This window comes from Erigeron canadensis, chromosome 6 (assembly GCF_010389155.1).
Source record: "Erigeron canadensis isolate Cc75 chromosome 6, C_canadensis_v1, whole genome shotgun sequence".
NCBI classification, from domain to species: Eukaryota; Viridiplantae; Streptophyta; class Magnoliopsida; order Asterales; family Asteraceae; genus Erigeron; species Erigeron canadensis.
This window is the reverse complement of record NC_057766.1, coordinates 19,396,505-19,415,927: the sequence shown is the minus strand read 5'-3', so window position 1 is coordinate 19,415,927 and position 19,423 is coordinate 19,396,505. Positions and strand designations below refer to the sequence as shown.

The 19,423-nt window shown below is 34.3% G+C and overlaps 2 protein-coding genes and 1 pseudogene across 2 annotated transcripts; 1 reads left to right on the top strand and 2 right to left on the bottom strand.

Annotated features, from left to right (window-relative positions):
- Positions 1-918: 918 nt before the first annotated feature.
- Positions 919-4,193, bottom strand: LOC122603124 (inositol transporter 1-like). Its single transcript, XM_043775744.1, has 6 exons — positions 3,957-4,193; positions 3,215-3,285; positions 2,308-2,643; positions 2,108-2,215; positions 1,834-2,019; positions 919-1,718 (listed from the first exon to the last, which is right to left on the bottom strand). Exons 1-6 carry the CDS (start codon positions 4,099-4,101, stop codon positions 1,077-1,079), a joined length of 1,488 nt encoding a protein of 495 aa, XP_043631679.1. The 5' UTR covers positions 4,102-4,193; the 3' UTR covers positions 919-1,076.
- Positions 4,194-8,475: 4,282 nt separating this feature from the next.
- Positions 8,476-13,565, top strand: LOC122603865 (annotated as a pseudogene).
- A 276-nt stretch (positions 13,566-13,841) lies between these two features.
- LOC122603696 (calcium-dependent protein kinase 24-like) lies at positions 13,842-17,276 on the bottom strand. Its single transcript, XM_043776470.1, has 8 exons — positions 16,673-17,276; positions 16,162-16,285; positions 15,939-16,082; positions 15,537-15,689; positions 15,074-15,189; positions 14,808-14,978; positions 14,142-14,375; positions 13,842-14,066 (listed from the first exon to the last, which is right to left on the bottom strand). The coding sequence occupies exons 1-8, from the start codon at positions 17,189-17,191 to the stop codon at positions 13,920-13,922; spliced, it is 1,608 nt and encodes a 535-aa protein (XP_043632405.1). The 5' UTR covers positions 17,192-17,276; the 3' UTR covers positions 13,842-13,919.
- Positions 17,277-19,423: the final 2,147 nt, after the last annotated feature.

The window sequence follows — 19,423 nt, the reverse complement described above, 5'->3', positions numbered from 1 at the left end:
AACAAGTTCTTATGTGCTATAAACATGTGACAGGGTAGTGATCCTTTTTATTTTGAGAAGAAATTCTTGTGTGCTATAAATGTTTCTATCTGCAGATTCGTGTGTGACTTCTTGGGCAAAATGGTATGTGTCTTGCTCATAAGATTATCAACATGATTTTAAGATAATATAATGAGGTTGTAGAAAATTCAAGTGTCTGTTTTCATAAAGTATAACGAATGATAAAGCACAATGAAAATCGTTGCAGTTGTCAACTGAAAAAATGAAGTTAAGAGAAGTTGGTCGACAATTCGTCGGAGAAGATGACCGCAGATTAGAATCTACTGAACTATGGCGATTAAAATCTACCATCATAGTCTGCAAGCATACGATGATCTAGGTGATAATATCAATGAGATTAATATTGAGTGCGATACATACAAGCCTTTTTGATTTCATAACCCTAGATATCAAACATGCAATTAGACGATCAATTAGTATTTACTAACACAATTAATAATTTTATATCCATATAATCATCTAGTAATTTCTTAAAGAGCTCCAAGGTTCGTCGATGAAGATAAAGGGTGATACGTATTTCGTCGAAATAACAAATTCGAACTCGACTAAGAGATGTTTATATCGGCCAATTATGACAAAATCAAACGACAAACTTTCATACTGCTGAATTGTTGATTATAGAAAATCGTCCATTGTAAGCCAAAATGTTCAAGGAGACAAGGATACAAGTCAAGTTGCAACTTTGGTTTATGGTTCAAACAATATTTTTCATTAAAAGTTTACATGTTCAAGCAGGACTCTTAGGCTATTTTATAGTTGATTACACATAATCTCTTTAAGCTACTTTTAAAGTTTTAATCACAAAGCCATCATCATTCCTGTCAACTAAAATGATAATGTGATTTAACCGAAACCTTCTTTACTAAAAATACGAAAATACGCATAAATACTTTCAAGAACATCAGGAAACTCTACATAAATGTTTGAGCTTCCGCTTAATAATCATACAGATCAAAATGCTCTACCCAACAGATACAGTCTGGCCTGGTCTGTCTTTAGGGTTCTATGAATGGTTTCTAAGTATCGTCCTCCTCGAGAAGGGATTCTGAGCCATTACTACTTCCCCAAGCCCTCTCCCTCCACATTCTTTCAACTTCCTCGAAACTCAATCCTTTGGTCTCGGGTACAAACAGGAGCACAAAAGCAAATGCAACCACAGCAATTGCAGCCAGTATCAAAAAAGTCGTACCCGTACCAACAGCATCAGTGACAGAAAGAAAACTCTGTGCAACTATCAAGTTCGATACCCAATTCACAGTAGCTGACATTCCACCACAAATCCCTCTGTATGACTCCGAATATATTTCTGAGTTCACAGTCCATGGGACAGGCCCCATCCCGGGGGCAAAAGAACCAATATAAAGGACCAACCCAAGAACAGCCACCCAACCCATGTTTGTATGTCCTGATGATTCAAAAAAGAAAGCAACTGAGAGAAGAACCAACGAGAGAATTACACCTGTCAAACTACTGAGTGCCAACTTCCGGCGGCCAACATGGTCAATGAGGTAGATTCCAAGAATCGTTCCAGCTGCATTCATTAACGCCACTATGAGAGAAAGCTGAAGGGCTAATTGATTTGATCCGAAACCGGCCATCTGGACTATAGTTGGGCTGTAATACATTACGGTGTTGATGCCCGTGAACTGTTGAAATGCCTGCAAATCAAGACCTTGTTAGAAAATTATACAATCCAATGCATTGGCACATTCTATTGAGCATTACCAAATCCACTCCTTACCACCTCCAGAAAAGATAACTCATGTTATTTACCTGCAGACCAGCTCCAGCCACAAATGCAAGTCTGATTTCTTTGATTCTGAAAACATCTCGGAATCTGACAGAATTCCTTCCTCGGCGTTCTTCCTCTAAACCAGCAGAAAGGTAGTGTAGTTCCTCTTTTAATCGATCAGGATCATAAATCTTTGACAGCATGGCAATTGCCTCCGAACTACTTCTCTATATCATTGAAGAGTATAACTTAGGACATACACATAGAAAGTGAAGGTAAACGAGGGCAGAATAATTTAAGGGCAAAATATCATACATTCTTGTATAGCCAACGAGGTGACTCAGGCAAAAGCAACATCAAGCAAAACTGAAGAATAGCTGGCACAGCCGCAATTCCAAGCATCCATCGCCATGTCCCACGAACCTATCATGGAACATATGAATTACTAGTCAACAAAAAGTTAAGAGAGATTTTGATATTGCAAACCAATAGTCCAATAATAATTATAATCTCACCTCTGTGAATGCAAGATTAACAAGGTAAGAAAGAAACTGTCCAGTTGTGATCATAAGCACATTGGTACTAACAAGACCTCCCCTGATTTCAGAGGGTGCGGCTTCTGCAATATACATTGGGGCGGTAACAGAAGCTATGCCGACTCCCAGCCCAACCAATAAGCGACCAAATATAAGAACATATGGATCTGGTGCAGCAGCCATGACAAATGATCCAAGTGCAAAAATGACATCAGCCATGAGAGTAGCACTTTTACGCCCACGTACATCATTTATCCATCCACCAGCTGCAGCTCCAATCATTGCACCAAGTAAAGCCATGCTAACAATCGTCTCCTGCATAAATAAAAATATACACAGAGTTAAAGGTTGAAGCAAAGTTTCGTAAAACGAGTAGGCTTAGAGGTGGCAAGTTGCGATTTACACGTATTAGGAGTCAAAATGAATAAGCTTTACATAAAGGTCGTAATGGGCCAGATCAGTTTAGATTTATTCAGAACTCCTGCCCAAAATTTCCAAATTTTAATATAGAATACTACCGTGACAAATATAATTAAAGACATCATGTTATATCGATAAAAAATTTAACTTCTTGAAAAAAAATGATATAAAAAGTTTATGAATTAAAAAGATACTTCTGCTGTTCGGCGCATTTCTTTTTGACAAATATTTTGTTGGACCCATTTGACCTATAAGAGATAAAACATAACCCAAATTGATCCATTTATAAGTAAAGGGGTCAAAAATACCAATTCTATCTAAATCTGTTAAGAGTACTAGCATTAACGAACTGAATGCCAAGAAAAAAGATATATCACATTGGTAAAGTCGAGGTTGATTCACTTGTGCTCCTAGAAGCCACTAAGACACACGCCACCGATTAAGTAGTGGATATATGGACTTGTACCTGTAAAAGACTACTTTGATCAACGACCTCAAAATCATCACGGATATACAGAAGGGCTCCTGATATGACTCCTGTAAAAGATTTAAATTTCAAAAAATGACCACAATTTCAAACTTATCCTAAGAAAGTATCTTAAACTCCTAAATAAAATCAGAAAATCATAATCACTAAAATGAAGAACATCTGAACATGTTCCATAATGCACAACTGCACAAGTAATCACTTTTCAAGCAGTCAATATATATGGCAAAAGAGTCCACTTAGCAAAAAGGGGCCTCTTTTCCTGGTTTTCATGTCAACCGGACTACTAAATCACAAAAATAGAAGCTTAACATAGATAGGCTAAATTAAATTCTTCATATAAACATTCCACTTCAATCATAGTGTTGAAAACACTTACATAAAACACTGATCTGATTTAAACTAGTTGAAGAACCTGTTTCTATAACTAACTTTAGTCAACCCGGTTCCGAAGGAGAAAGCGATACCTAGACAGATTTTTTCTAAATAAGTAAAGGCAAGTTTTCTATTATATCCAGCAACTATATCATGGCATGACCACATACAGTAAAACAACTGTTTGGCCCACAGAAACAATTTTTCATACAGATCAGATCAAATCAAACCCATCACAAACACAAACATCTAAATTGCTATACTTACATACATCTATAGATATAGATACAATTATTATACAACTACATATATGTGTAAAAGCTCAATGAAAAAAAAAAAAAAAGACCTGTGTCATAACCGAAAAGGAGACCACCAATGCCAGCAACAACAGTCAAACCCAAAACATATTTGTTGCTAAAATATGTTATTTTCTGGTCAGCACCAACATAATCTATACTCCCTGAACTCCCTGGAACCAAGTCAATTGTCATTTTTCTTTTTTTCTTTTTTCTTTTTTTCTTTTTTATAGAAAAAAGACTTGCCAGAGACTAATGGTCGAACAGGTGGTGGGCAAAATAAATACCCAGATAAAAATGAGGATTTTTTTTACTAAAAAAAACTGTTTTTTTTATTTTTAATTTTTTGGGTGGGAAGTTGATATATGTAATTGGGGTTTTAGATTTTTGAGGTTTAACTAATAAAAGATGATGGCTTTGTTTGTAAATGAAAAAGAAATAAGGTTGATTAAAGGGAGATTTCTTATTTATGTAACTATTCTTTTTTGGATAAAACGGATCATGTTTGGGATCCGCTGGAATTTTGTGATGATGATTGTTTTTGAACAAAACATAATCTAGATAAAAGACGGACAAAACATAATCTTACAATCTTACATTGGGAAAATAAAAAAGGAAAATGATTAATTAACCTAATTGTTGTGCCTAAAGATATGTCTAAAACCTTAGGAATTTGACATGTAGAATGCACTAATTCTCTTTCCTAATCTTGTACTCTGATTTTTTCACATGTCATCATCTTACAATTAGGCACAACTTTAGACATACCAATTAGGTTGATTTATCATTATCCAAAAAAAAAACTAAAAAACAAGAATACATGGCCCACGGTGATTAAGGAGAGTGATATATATACAACATATTTTATAAAACGTACATTGTTGTAAATAACCAAAATTTGTTGTAAATATATCATTCCCCGGTCATTATTGATTTGTTATTTTTTTTTTCCCTTTAACAATTTTTTTTGAAACGCCCTTCCAGAAACATTGACTGGTCTATGATATTATTTACAAAATATTTAGTTAAATTTACTATTTAATGATTATATAATAAATATAAACTTTTAAAATTTAAACTTACTCATGTGCTTATTTAAGTTATAATTCAGAGTAATAATTACATATTGATTATCAAATTACATTAGCATTAAATTACATATAATATGGTGATTTTTTTATCTTTTCATCTATTGGATTTTAAAAAATATTACTTTACTTTTTAATTATTAAAAACACTTCAATCTTTTATTCAAACTTAAAAAATTATTCAAACTTTAAAAATTAATCTTCAGTTTATAATCCTCCACCTAATAAAAAAGTATAACTAAGAAAAAAAATAATATATATATATATTTTTTAAATACTACATTTTTTTATCAACTTCCACCTAATAATATTATACTTATCCCAAATAATAAGAATGGTTCGTATTAAAAATAGTTGATTACAAAAAATTATTTATTCAGATGTATACTAGACCACATATAGAAAATGATGATTATTTTTATTTATTTATTTAAAAAAAAAAAAACTATGAATTACTCGCGAATGATAATGGGTCTAGCATACGTTGTTTGACTAGATACGCGTTAAAGAGCATATGTCAAAATATATCGTTAATTAAAGTTACTCGATGAGAATCTGCAATTACCGAAGGAAAAAGTAATACGAGTTCATTATATGTGGGAATTAATTACATGTGGTCACTACAAATATTTTATGACATAAGACTTATATTGTATGGAAACATAACTCATGTTTCCACCTATAGGTATAAAATTATATCTATGTATACGCGTTCATAATATTAGTTCAAGTTAGAAATTTTATTCTAAATGTACGCATGATTACAAGGATTAATAAATACATGATACATATTCTTATGTACGTATGATAAGGTAGTAGCATTATGTCCGCGCAAAGCGACTGCGTGATGTAATGGTGATGGCGACTATTGGTGGTGGTGACAACATCGAGTGATGTATGTATTTGATTTAAAGAAGATAATAGAAATATTTTAGAAGATAAGAAGCCGGTGCTTCAATTTGTTTATTAAGGCAATTTGGACAATTTGCATTTCCTAAAATAGTAATATTCAATTGGGAGCTATAATCTTCAACAAGGAGTATAAATATATTCTTCTTATAAGTCCAAAGCCATAATATTGCTTTTAGTTGAAATTTCTTACATAAATATATATATTTTTTATTTTCTTCTTCAATATTTTAGATTCATTAACATCATGGAGCATGGAGGATGTCGCTCAATGATAGGAGTGGCAATGGGGCGGGTTCGGGATAGATAGTGTTAAATCCGAACCCGAACCCGATAAGAGAAATGATACCCGAACCTAACCCGATCCCCATCGGGGATCTTATCGGAGCACCCTATCGGGGAAAAGGTTCACCCAAAAACGATTTGATACCTGTTATTAACCCGAAACCCGACCTAGAATATGTTTTTATGATGCTTTGTAGATAGATTTATCTATCATATATTAGTGTGTATGTATATAAAGTATGAAAACACAATCATGAAGTGTGAACTAAGTTTGAAAAATTATACACCCAATAGAAGTATGTGAGCTTAGAAGAAGAAAAGGTTATAAAATAGAAGAAAACTAACTTTTCTATAAATGTATATGTATATAATGGATGGATATAGAAGTTTGGAATATTTATATATAGATATCTCGGGTCGGGATCTACATGCCTCAGTCCTTGACCCGTACAAATACAGGTATCGAGCTTTTTGGTCGGGTAGTGGGTTTTCCCATCGAGACGGTTTTTTATTTTTTTGCCATCCCTACTTAATAATAAATTCTACCTATAAATTATACTCTATTAACATTAAAGATTCATAACCACATGTTACATCTTCTTATATACACATAATAAGGTATGTCTTACTTGAGAATGTGAATATCAATGTTGTAACCATATGGTATGTAGGTGTTAACGTCTGATTTTACTAATAGATATAACAACCATACCCATAATCGTCGTGGGTTATATGTTTAAGGTTATTAAAACTTCACACAAAATTATGTTCGTTTTTCATCGAAGGTTTTATTTTATATTGAACTTTTATTAAGTTATTTGTTGAAAATTTAGCTCAACTCGTGCAATGCACGAGCCAAAAACCTAGCTACCAATAAATCTAAAAAGAAAAACTCACCATAAAAAATTAAATACTTATTATCACTTCAAATATTTATACTTTTATACTATCTTATAAAAAGAATAACCCTATATTGAAAGTTACATAAGACAAATGAGTAAAATACCCTTAATGATTATGTCCTTTATCTTTTAAAATATCTTAATTAACTCTTTACATCAATTAATTTACATCAATTATTAACACCACTCGACGCCGCCTCTACCACTAACAGTCGACCCCCACCACCACATCGTCGTATTGCGCGGGTATCATGCTAATCCTTGTTAATATTTTTAGCAACATAAACTTCGAAAAATCTCCTATCAATGAACCTGTATTGATATGAGAAGTAAGACTTTCATCAACCGCATCTAGCCCTAGCATGGATAAAGATCCTTTAAATTTGAATCAACTTTATATGTAAAGTTGCACAATTCTAAACCTTTTGATTAAAATCAAAAGTCAAGATTCAAATTTAAACTTTGAATCTTAATTATTGATTTCAATCCATGAGTTGAGGATTGTCCAACTTCACTTTGGATAGAGATTCTTTGAAGTTGAAAACAACTTGAGGGTAGAGGAATCATGACCCTTAGATTATAATCAAGAGCCAAGATTCAAAAATAATAATTAACTCTTGACCCTTGATTTTAATCTAAAGGTGAAGATTTCTATAACATGACTCAAGTTAGGGAAGTAACTTGAAAGAATCTCCTTCCCTCACTTTAAAGTTACATATAACTTTAAAAGATCTCTATCCAAAAGGCAGAACTTTATTGTAGCCCGAGGGGGGCCCTGACCCCTCCGTTTTTTCGTTCGATAGTGTAATTTTATCCGCTATGCTTGTGAAAAATTATTTTTCTTAGTGCTATTTTTGGCACCCCTAAGTATTTTTCTTAGTGTTACTTTTTGGTCCCATGACTTTTGGACCCCCTTGTCAAATAGGTCAAGATCTGCCACTTTTCTATACCCAAAATTAAACTAACTTGTGAAAAAACATGTACCATTCGTATTAGACCATTGGGTATCCTTACAAGTTACTATACAAGACTTCCCCATATATATATATTATAATTGAGGATTGTCTAATTTTATTTTGAATAAAGATTCTCTTAAGTTGACGGTTAAAAACAACTTGACTGATCAATTTAGAAGAATCGTGACCTTTAAGTTATAATCAAAGGTCAAGATGCTAAAGTAATCATTGAATCTTAAACCTGAATTATAATAAAAAAAAATTCTTTAATTTAACTCAAGTTAGACACTTATTAGAGATGTAAATCTTTAGAAGATCTCTAAAATTAAATTAACTTGTGAAAAAAACATTTACCATTAGACTATCGGTTTACAAGTTACAATACAAGACTTCCCCGTATACATATTCTATATCGACAACATTTCCTTCTTCTATACACACCAACCCCTAAATTAATAAGTTAATTAATTAATTCCCAACACTTTTTCTCTTCCCTTTCTAATTTATCAATCAATCAATGGATTCAGAAATAGATGATTTTGATGGAGGAGAAGAAGAAGATTACTATTACAGTGGTGACTCTAATTACAGTGCTAATGATTCTAATAATGATGATGATGATGATAATGATGATGGAGGATATGGTTTTTATGATAATGATTCTGATGGCTCTGATCATATCTCCAATAATCATCAAGTGGGTCTACTAATTTTTGTTATCAAGTTTTGATCTTTATCTAATGGGGTGTTGTAATTTTAGTTTTTAATTTCTGGGTTTTGTTTCTTGATGGTTTATTTATTTGTGGGTGTTTTAATTTTGTTGCTAATTGTGTTTTCTTGGAGTTTTGATTGGTGGGGTCTATAGTGAGTTGTGTTGATATTTGGTTTAGTAATTCTGGTGTTTTTAGTGATTTTTGTGTGAGTTGTGTGGTATATTTGCTAATTGTTATAGGGGTTAGCCGGACCGTGTGGTTTTTAGGTATTTCGATTGTGATAAGTGCACCAAAATGTATCTGACTTGTTACGTTTTGCTATCGTGTGTGTCTAGTTTCAAAACTTGCTCTTTTCTAAGTATTGTGCTTTTGGTTCATTACTATTTTATGTACCTAGTTTTAAAATTTGCTATTTGTTATAGGGTTTAGCTGGACCGTGTGATTTTAGGTATTTCGATTTTGTACCAAAATGTACATGACTTGTCATGTTTTGCTATTGTCTGTGTATATAGTTCTAGAAGTTGCTCTTTAATATGTACCGGGCTTTTGGTTCATTACTATTTTATGTATCAATTTATGTCTTCTTTTTTGCTTGTCATATAAGTTTTCACTATATCATAGTTTATAAATTATATGAGGTTAGATACATTCATACATTGAATGTGAAAATTTAAAATATTGAGACACGATAAATTGTTTTAAGTTGGATACATACAATAGCAAAACATGATAAGTTGGATACAATTTGATCACCAAACCCATTTTAATATGAAGTAGCTTCATTTGTTATTTTATTAACTAGTATTATAGTTGCATCAAATTGCATTGAAAGTACATATAATCTGAGTATATTCCTAGTTGACGATTTATTCTTTCAAAACGAATAAAGTAGTATACAAAAAGTTCGGAGTTAAGGTACATGTGGGACTATGATAAATTCTTATGGAGAATGCGAATCCTAAAATGGAGATTTTGTGAAGTATGAATTATAAATTGGGAAATGCCTCAAGTTATTTGCTTTTGGTGTCCAATTTCGCTCGTATGATGCATCAGATGTTTTGGTACATCAAAGTGTAAAAAACGTTGACTCATGATACATGACAGGACCATAATTTTTCTTACCATTTTTACCTACCCTTTTATGCAGTATAATGTATGTTCTTTGTTGTTTCTTTTATGTGACTATGCACCATTAAACTCTCAGTGACATTCTGTATTTCATGTTGTAGAAAAATTATACAATCTTAACAGAGGAAGATATAAGTCGGCGTCAACAGGATGATATTACTGGAGTTTCTTCTGTTCTTTCCATTCCAAGAGATTCCGCTTGCATGCTTTTACGCCGCTATAACTGGTAAGCTGCTAAATTTGAGTGCTTCCTATAAAAGGGTTGCTGGTGTAGGCTAATGTTTAATGTGAATTACTATATTGCGACCGTCACAAAACAGATCATCGTATTGCTGCATGCCTCTTTGTCACTGTTAGTTTCTCTCTATTAGTTGCTTATTTAGGGTGCTATGCAGGAGTGTCAACGATGTTCACGAGGCTTGGTTTGCTGACGAAGAGAAAGTTCGTAAAGCTGTTGGTCTGTTAGAAGAACCAATTAGTAGACTTATAAAATCCAGTGAAGTATGTCATTATTCATAAGAAAGATTTTAACATTTTGATTCTATGTGCTTATTTTTTTCATCTCATTTTGGTTATTGCTGATATAACTTATAACTCATTTATGTATACTTTGGAATTTGGAATAGGTTTGTGGAATCTGCTTCGATTCATATCCACTTGATAGGATACAGTCTGCTGGTTGCGGTCATCCATTTTGTAACAAATGTTGGACAACTTACATTAGCACATCCATTAATGATGGTCCTGGATGTTTGTCACTGAGATGCCCTGTCCCTTCATGTGGTGTTGCTGTTGGTGTAAACTTGGTCAATTTCTTGGCTTCTGATGAAGATAAGAAGAAATATGACCGTTATCTTCTTAGATCCTATATTGAGGACAGTAGAAAGGTATGGATGCGTTACTTTAAAATATCATTTGACGACTTTCTGCCTGCTTGGCCAGCTTAGTCCATTCCACCAGTTCACTTTATTGTTAATGTTTTCTGAAATTCTTCATCGAGATGGAACATAACATGACACAATCCATTCATTGGTGTAAATTGATCGAGATTGATATCCTCTAATTTGCATGCTACTTGGGTTTATTGATAGACAAAATGGTGTCCTTCTCCTGGGTGTGATTGTGCCGTTGAGTTTGATATTGGTAGTGGAAGCTATGATGTATCTTGCCATTGCTCATATGGTTTTTGCTGGAATGTAAGTATCTTGCTATGATTTGCAGCAAAATTTGTTATAAGTTAATTATCAGAGTTGACATCGCTTGTTTGCTGCTAACGTTACAGTGTACAGAAGAAGCTCATCGCCCTGTGGACTGTGATACCGTGTCCAAGTGGATATTGAAAAACAGTGCAGAGTCTGAAAACATGAATTGGTAAATAGTTCATATTACCTCTTAATTCATATTTTATGCATATGGATTTTAGAATGTTATGTTCTCATGTGCTTGCAACAACTTCAGGATTTTGGCAAATTCTAAACCTTGCCCAAGATGCAAGCGGCCCATTGAGAAGAATCAAGGCTGTATGCACATGACATGCACACCTCCGTGTAAATTTGAATTTTGCTGGTAGGATTTGATTTTGTATCTGACCTTAGCTGCTTAAAATCATAACAAACTTCAGGATTTTATACATTTTGTGTAGAAAATTCATTCTATGCCAAACAAACCGTTGAAGTTTAGCAGTTTTGATTATAGAGTTGATTTCCCATTCTTTTACCTTTGACCTAGTCAAAGCAAAAATGCAGTACTGACTATGATTTTACATGTGGTAACCGGTTTTTTGGCGCAATGTGAGTGCCAGATTAACATCAAGTTAGAAAACTGTCATCATAGTCAGATTACCTTAAATCAGTTCTTTCAGAACTTTGATGGTTCTTTCTAGCAATCTAGCTAGATGAAAGTTGATTACTTTAAGTAGAAGTTGGACCAAAGTTGGTTATATGTTTATGCGATTAGCCCCTAAAGCATTGTGAAATAATATGGAAATTTAGTGCTGATCTAAAATGCTTATAAAATTGTACATGTAGGCTATGCCTTGGACAATGGTCAGATCATGGAGAGAGAACAGGTGGATTTTATGCTTGTAACCGTTACGAAGCTGCAAAGCAAGAGGGAGTTGTAATGAATTAACCACTTTTTACTAAAAGTTTATCATGCATTATCAGATTTTTCTATCTTGACATCTTCATTTGCAGTATGATGATGCTGAACGTCGAAGAGAGATGGCAAAGAACTCTTTAGAGAGATATACTCACTACTACGAACGCTGGGCAACGAACCAATCGGTAAGCAAAAGTTGACTTTTTAAAAGAAATGTTTGACATGTATCTATTTATTTATATACTTTGATATTTAAACTTCCATTTCCTTTATGACAGTCAAGGAAAAAAGCACTTGCAGATTTGCTTCTGATGCAAACTGTTCATGTAAGTTGGAATTCTGGTGTTTTAGTTCTATTTCATCATAGACAAACAGCCGCATCTGATTTTCCATGTATGAACTCATTAATTTTAATATATCTATTAAGTATTAAAAGCAGTCTTTCACAATTCTCTTTATGTTTTTTCTTAGCTTGCGAAACTTAGCGAGAAACAGTCTCTGCCTGAGACACAGTTAAAGTTTATATTAGAAGCCTGGTTGCAGGTATGTTGTCGCTGGGAACTCATTTTTATGTTCACCTTTGTTAAAAAAAATTTGTATGTTTTTTTCAAGTATCCTGGGTAATCCCTTTTAATTAAGACCTGAGTCTAATTCATTTTTTGGTCTACCACAGATAGTTGAATGTAGGCGGGTATTAAAATGGACGTATGCATATGGATACTATCTACCTGAGCCTGAGCATGCAAAGAGACAATTTTTCGAGTACTTACAAGGTAAACTATATTTCAGTCCAATAAGTTTCTGCCAACCTGTGTTGTATATTCTATGCATTTGACCTGTTACCCAACACTTCCATTTTGCAACATGTATTATATAATAATATGCACTTATTGCAGGTGAAGCAGAGGCTGGTCTAGAAAGGCTTCATCAATGTGCGGAGAAGGAACTGAATACACATCTTATTGGGGATTCCTCTCAAGATGCTTTCAATACCTTCCGAACAAAGTTGGCTGGTTTAACCAGGTAAGTATCAACGTAAAATGTACACATTGAGTTTTTTTTTTGTTTTTTAAAATGGATTTGCCATGCTTTTTACAGTGTTACACGTAACTATTTTGAGAATTTGGTGAGAGCACTAGAAAACGGGCTATCAGATGTGGATGCACATGGACCGTTCAGCAAGTCAGGGAACTCAAAGAACCTTGCTGAGACTAGCAAGGGTAAAAATGGGAAAGGAAAGATATTAGCTCGGGGCGGAGCATCGACATGAACTCTGATGATGTAAGCGGCGGGTCATGTGATGAATGCACCTATATGAATCTTGGACCGTCACTTCAATCACAACCCATTGATCATGATGTTTGCTTGATGGCACACTCCTCTTGAACCATTAAATAAAGCAACAACTGTGTTTTCCAAGTTTTTTCTCTTGAAACATTAAATGAAAGCAACAACTGTGCTTTCTAAAATTATTCGCTAGTCTCCTGTGTTGTATATAATTTTTAACTTGGTGTACAATGTATATTCTTTTTATTTATATAAAAGGATTTATTACGAAATACAAATTCTTTATAATTAGTCAAGAATTGGTTCAGTTGATCAGATACTGTATTTCTCGTTATTTGTTTTTATGTTAACCTCGTAATGTAGTGTATAGAATAGCTCATGAGAGATCCATCTGCCATGGGAAGATAGAGGGAGGGATAACTAAAAGCTTCTGCATTAAGGTACTGATTTACAATTGAGCTATCCTCATCTGCTTTTTTTTTTTTTTTTTTTTTTAACAATGGGATATAACTTTAACGGTACAAGGCGCAAGTCAGTACACCATTGTCGTCTTGGATCCGTTGACCGTTTCACGTGAAACCGTTCGCCTTTTATAAGCTGTTTTCGTCACATCACGAATATGTACAACCCAAAAAGGTAACTCATTCAGGTTATTGATTTTACAGATTGGTCTTTAAACATCTTCATGCTAATTGCATTAAGCATCGCTCTCGAGTACTGTCGAGAAGCCATTTTCCAATCCATTCCTGTTGTCATCATTGCTGCAAATTCTGGGTAACTAATCCGTCCATCCTACATTACAAAACTAAAAATAATTAAATTCGAGGTTAATTCATAGCTGTGTTCCTTTGAATTTTGAAGTCACACCTTATCTAGGTCAGCATCAAATATTATTTCATGGACCATTTTTTCATTGTGTTGATCCAGATGTCCATCGAACAAACAGTCTTTCAACTCATCAAACTCAATGTACCCATTTCTGTTCTTGTCAAAATGGTGGAAAGCTTTACGGAGTTGTTCTTCGTTGCTAATCTTTTTCAGGTGCACGACTATTGTCAGAAACTCCTCACAGTTTAGCATCCCGTTCTGATCAAGATCCGCCTTTTGAAAAAAACAGACATATTGGTAATTCATGACTTTACTGTGAATTATAGTTACACTTATATGTTATTGAGTTTCATTTGAAAGAAAAGAAAAGAAATGCGAGAATGAATGGAAGAGGAGTGGATTTTCCTTCCTTCCAAATCATCTCAAAAATGGGAGGAAATTTTTTTTAAACAAAATCTATAGGATCCTCCTTCCAATTCTTTTTTATTTTTGTCTTCTTCTCCTAAATGAGACTCAAGAATACAAATATTTTTAAAATCTTTCATATTCTTTTCCTTTCTTTCCAACAAAAAAACTCAAGAACATATAGAGACTTTCAACCCGCTTTAGCTCATTTCACCCTTCCCTTTTTAACTAAGTTTATTATTCCAATCTTCCATATTTAAAATGACCGAAATCTAGTATATTATCAAGATATATACTTACGGCTTCCATGAACATTTGAATATCTGGATCAGCAACAGGTTGATCTCCAATTGAGGTTAGACCATCTTTAAGCTCTTCAAAAGTAAGAGCACCGTTCTTGTCTTTGTCCATTTCATGGAACAATTTTTTAAACCCATCTATCTGTTCGTCAGGCAAATTTTCTGCTACCAGCTGAATTGATTGGATAAAGACGAGTAAATTTTCAAATACTTTTGAATTTTGACAATTTAAGGCAATCCGATGATTAAAATTGGATAGTGACTTACTCTGATGACCTTTTTCTTGAACTTGTTCATCAAAGAGAACTGTTGGATTTTTACTCGAACATTATCTCCTAAAGGAATATCTGGGACGTTGTCGGCATTTAGTATCCACCGGCTTCCTATGGGTATATTAGTAATACAAGTATTAGGTCTTGCATACTAGCTTGTACTATACATGGATAGTTTTAAAGGACAAGATAAAAAGAAATGACTACCGTACGGCCATACTGCAAAAATAAACCTAGTTTCAATGGCATTTCTAGTTTGCAGGTTACACGTCATGCCTATATAGTCTTACATAACATAAGAATGACAAAACTACCCATAGTTTGCTCTCTAAGTATGGATAGTTTTGAGGGACATGGAAAATAGATAGAACTCTCCTTGGTAGGACTAGAATGTTGGGAACTTTTCTCAAATCGAAAAAAGAAGTGAACGTACAAATTTATAAGTAGGATGTACATACCAAGGACTTGTTCGACGGTGAGACGTTTGCTTGCAATGGGTTCTAGCATACCTTTGACTAGGCTTTTGGCATCCTCAGAGACACGAGGCCAAGGATCTCTTCGGAAGTTTATGTCACCCTTAATAATCGCCTGTGCAATTCCTTCTTCAGTTTCTGTTCTAGTTACATTCAACCCCTTCATATATAAGGAATTATGCAAGTATAGACCCACAACTTTTATAAATAACGAGAATCAGTCTTTTATATACTTCATTCTTGATTTTTGGTGGTTAGTTATGCCAACAATCACAAGTTGTATTTGTTATCAGAAGTTTGGACCATTTGTAGTTGAACTGATGCTTAAATTCCATGGCATTCTGGGCTCAGGTAAGATAAAAACATATGAACTTATGTAAGTATTACCTGCCCAAAATGGAGGAACTCCACATAACAATATGTATAGGATGACACCAGCACTCCAAACATCAACTTCTGCTCCGTAATTCCGTCTTAAAACCTCAGGAGCCATGTAATATGGGCTTCCTACTATTTCTTTAAAACGTTGCTCTACCAGCACAACATCATCATCAATATCTACCAAAATAGTAATCGGTTGACCAGTGGAATTTGGTTTCTAAATACATACCAGGTTCGAAGAAGATGGAGAGACCGAAATCAATTGCTTTTAAGGGAGCACTTTCGCCTCGGTTAGCATATAGAAAGTTTTCGGGTTTCAAATCCCGATGTATTACCCCATGTTTGTGGCATACCTACATGAACATACAGAAGCAACTACGGTTGTTATACATACCTTATATATGAAATTTGCCCTGTCATTGTGGGCATAAATTATGAGAGGACCTAGCTTTGTTTTGAATGAGTAAACGCTACCATTCGATGCTTTGCTTAAGGAAACACTTGCTTTTTGTCACATAATCTGTCTATAGGTTTTCAGTCACTATTAGTTCAAATGGCAAGATTTAGTGATGCTTTCTTAGCAATTATCGTGCTAGAGCATGTTAACATCGGGAGGCTGACCCTCTCATGATTAGCCTCACTGGTATTATTAGATGAAACTTGTTCTGAAAGAGCTGCCTCCCTTTCATATGTATCTTTTTGGTGACACAGGTGCTAAGAAAGAAGAAATATGTAATAACCTGGACAACTTCAACAATAGTTTTGGTAACAAGAGCAGCAGCCCTTTCTGTATAATGACCTTTAGCGACGATCCTATCGAATAACTCACCACCCTGGCAAAGTTCCATCACCAAATAAATAGCATCTTTATCCTCGAACACATCTTTGTACCTCACGATATTAGGGTGCGGTGGCAAATGTCTCATAATCTCAACCTCTCTCCTAACATCATCGATGTCAACCTCTGTCCGCAACCTACTTTTTGAAATTTTTTTGCACGCCACCTTTTCCCCGTTCACCTTGTCTTGACATTCATACGTCACACCAAACTCACCTCTCCCAAGCTCTTTTCCAAAGCGATATCTCTTGAAAATGTCGCTTCCCGACGAGTCTTTGAGTACGTGCACGGGTCGACGATATTTCGTTGATCCAATGTGTAATTTTGTGGCTTGAAGGTCATGATGTTGGGGGGTCATGGGTTTGACATTTTTCTTGTGTTTCTTTAATTTTTTAGTTGCAATGGACATGCAACCCCCCATGGGAAAAATGGTGTTTTCGATACGATGCAAACTTAGGGTTTCAGTTACACGGTAGCATGCGAGGATCAAAGAATGATCATTTGAATTAATGTTATTAGGAAATAAATTGGAGTGATTGAAAAGCCTAATTTTGTGGAAATTTGATCTGTTTTGTGGTTGTATTATTTATGTTGGCCTGCTTTTATTCTGCGACTCTGAAATTGATGGACTTCTAAGCTTTCTTTACTACTACAACTTTCCTAAAATGGAAACCTACTTTATTGTTTAAGGTTTTTTTTCATTGATCGATGACCAGCTTTATAGTCATCAAACTTATTCTGTACTAATCTGGTCATTAGTGCGAATAGAATTGTTTCTGTTTTGTCAATGTCACGAGTTTTGTAACTTTCTCGAATGTCTGACTCCCCGGCGTTGTGGATTTCACAAACAACAATACCCAATCCCGTCATAGACGAGATATGAAGAGGGTGACCGGTGAGATCGCGATTTAGACAGGCAAAACTCTACACGAGGGTAAAGAGACTGCAGGTGTAAAATTCATAAAAATGAGATACTTTTCAAAGCTTGGCATGCATCAAAGTAAACAACTAATATGAAACATTGATAACATTGCTATTATATTAGCCCCTCTCTTCCCCAGCCAGATATTGGAATAGTGAATTAGGCTCAATCCCTCAGTTGGCTCGAGTTTTAGAGTGAAAACCTCAAGCCAGTTAAGACTGATATCTAGCCGGCCTATGGAACCTAGCGGATTAGTGGATCCTTTTTTGGATAAGAGGGTTACTGCTTGGCTATTGAAAGAATGTTACAAGTAACAATACATGATGGACCACCAAAGAATAGGTAATAATTCAAAGTAGAGGGACACACCCCTGTTTACCTCTTGATTAATAGCCAATAAGAACATCCAGTAAAAATGAAATCACATTAAAACACTACTAAAATCTGCGTAAGTAACGTTTTACTGCATCCAAAGTTCCAAATCACATCCACTACCTGTAGAACATTTGGAGTTTGTTTGAAGTTCAAAGCGCATACTTGAGCCGAATGACTAGATTGCAGATTTAAGAACTATGATTGTTTGATGATAGCTAGTTTTAAGAACTAATTGCACTTTTGGTCCCTGTGTTATCACACTTTTTGCACATTTGGTCCAAACTTTTTATTTGTTGCAGTTTTGGTGCCAAAAGTGTGCATTTTTCGCAAAAATGGTACAACTTAACGATTTCGTCAATTATCAACCGTTAAATGGATTATGTGCACCTTATGTGAGGGACAATATTGTCTTTTTACACAAATATGGACCAATCTTACAATTTATGTTATTATACAAAGGGGAAAGGTTAGGTAAAACATGCAGTATCTATCTTAGGTAAATCAGGGGGGATTATGTAAAACTCGGGGGAGGTTATGTAAAATTCAGGGGGGTTATGTATGTTAATCAAATTGAAAAGTTTAATTTTTAACTTTTTTTAAAGTGGCAATACCTAAACTTAGGTAAAGTCTGCAGTACGGATCATTTTCCCTTATACAAATATGTGTGCATAAATTTTAAACAAAACTATATATAATAAATAATAAATAAATATATTCATAAGTTAAAAGGCATACGTGGAAGTAAAGATCACCTCTAAAACTTTTCCCCACACACACACATATTCGTATCTTATAGATAGACAGATATAAAAAATTGGAGGCTAATGAATTTAATTAGTTATACAATCATGCCGATAACTCATAAGTTTTTTTCTTCCTTTTACCTTCAATTATGCAACATCATCAACGTCAAAAGATCATCATCATCTTCATCACCCAAGTTTTGGGTCAAACCGGTTTCAACTACCTTTAATTTTGGGTTTCTTAAATATTCCAGCGACCACTTCATTAGACACCAGCAACCACTGCCACTAATTTTTGAGAGTTATCTATATATATGGTTGTATATATCTGAAATACAGGTTGTAGATATTCATAGGTTGTAAGAATGTAATTTTATTTGTAGATCTGTATAGGTTGTAGATCTATTGTTAGCGTGGTGTAGATCTACCACTACCACGCTACCACCACTATGGTCCTCCATTGATGGAAAAGCTTCAGCTTTTGGCTACCCCACCACCACTACCAAAACCATCAAAACCTAACTTCAACACCACCGATGAGTTCCTCTGTCGCACCTCCGCCATCACCAAGCGACGACATCAAATAAGTATGTTGATTGATCTATTTATGTGT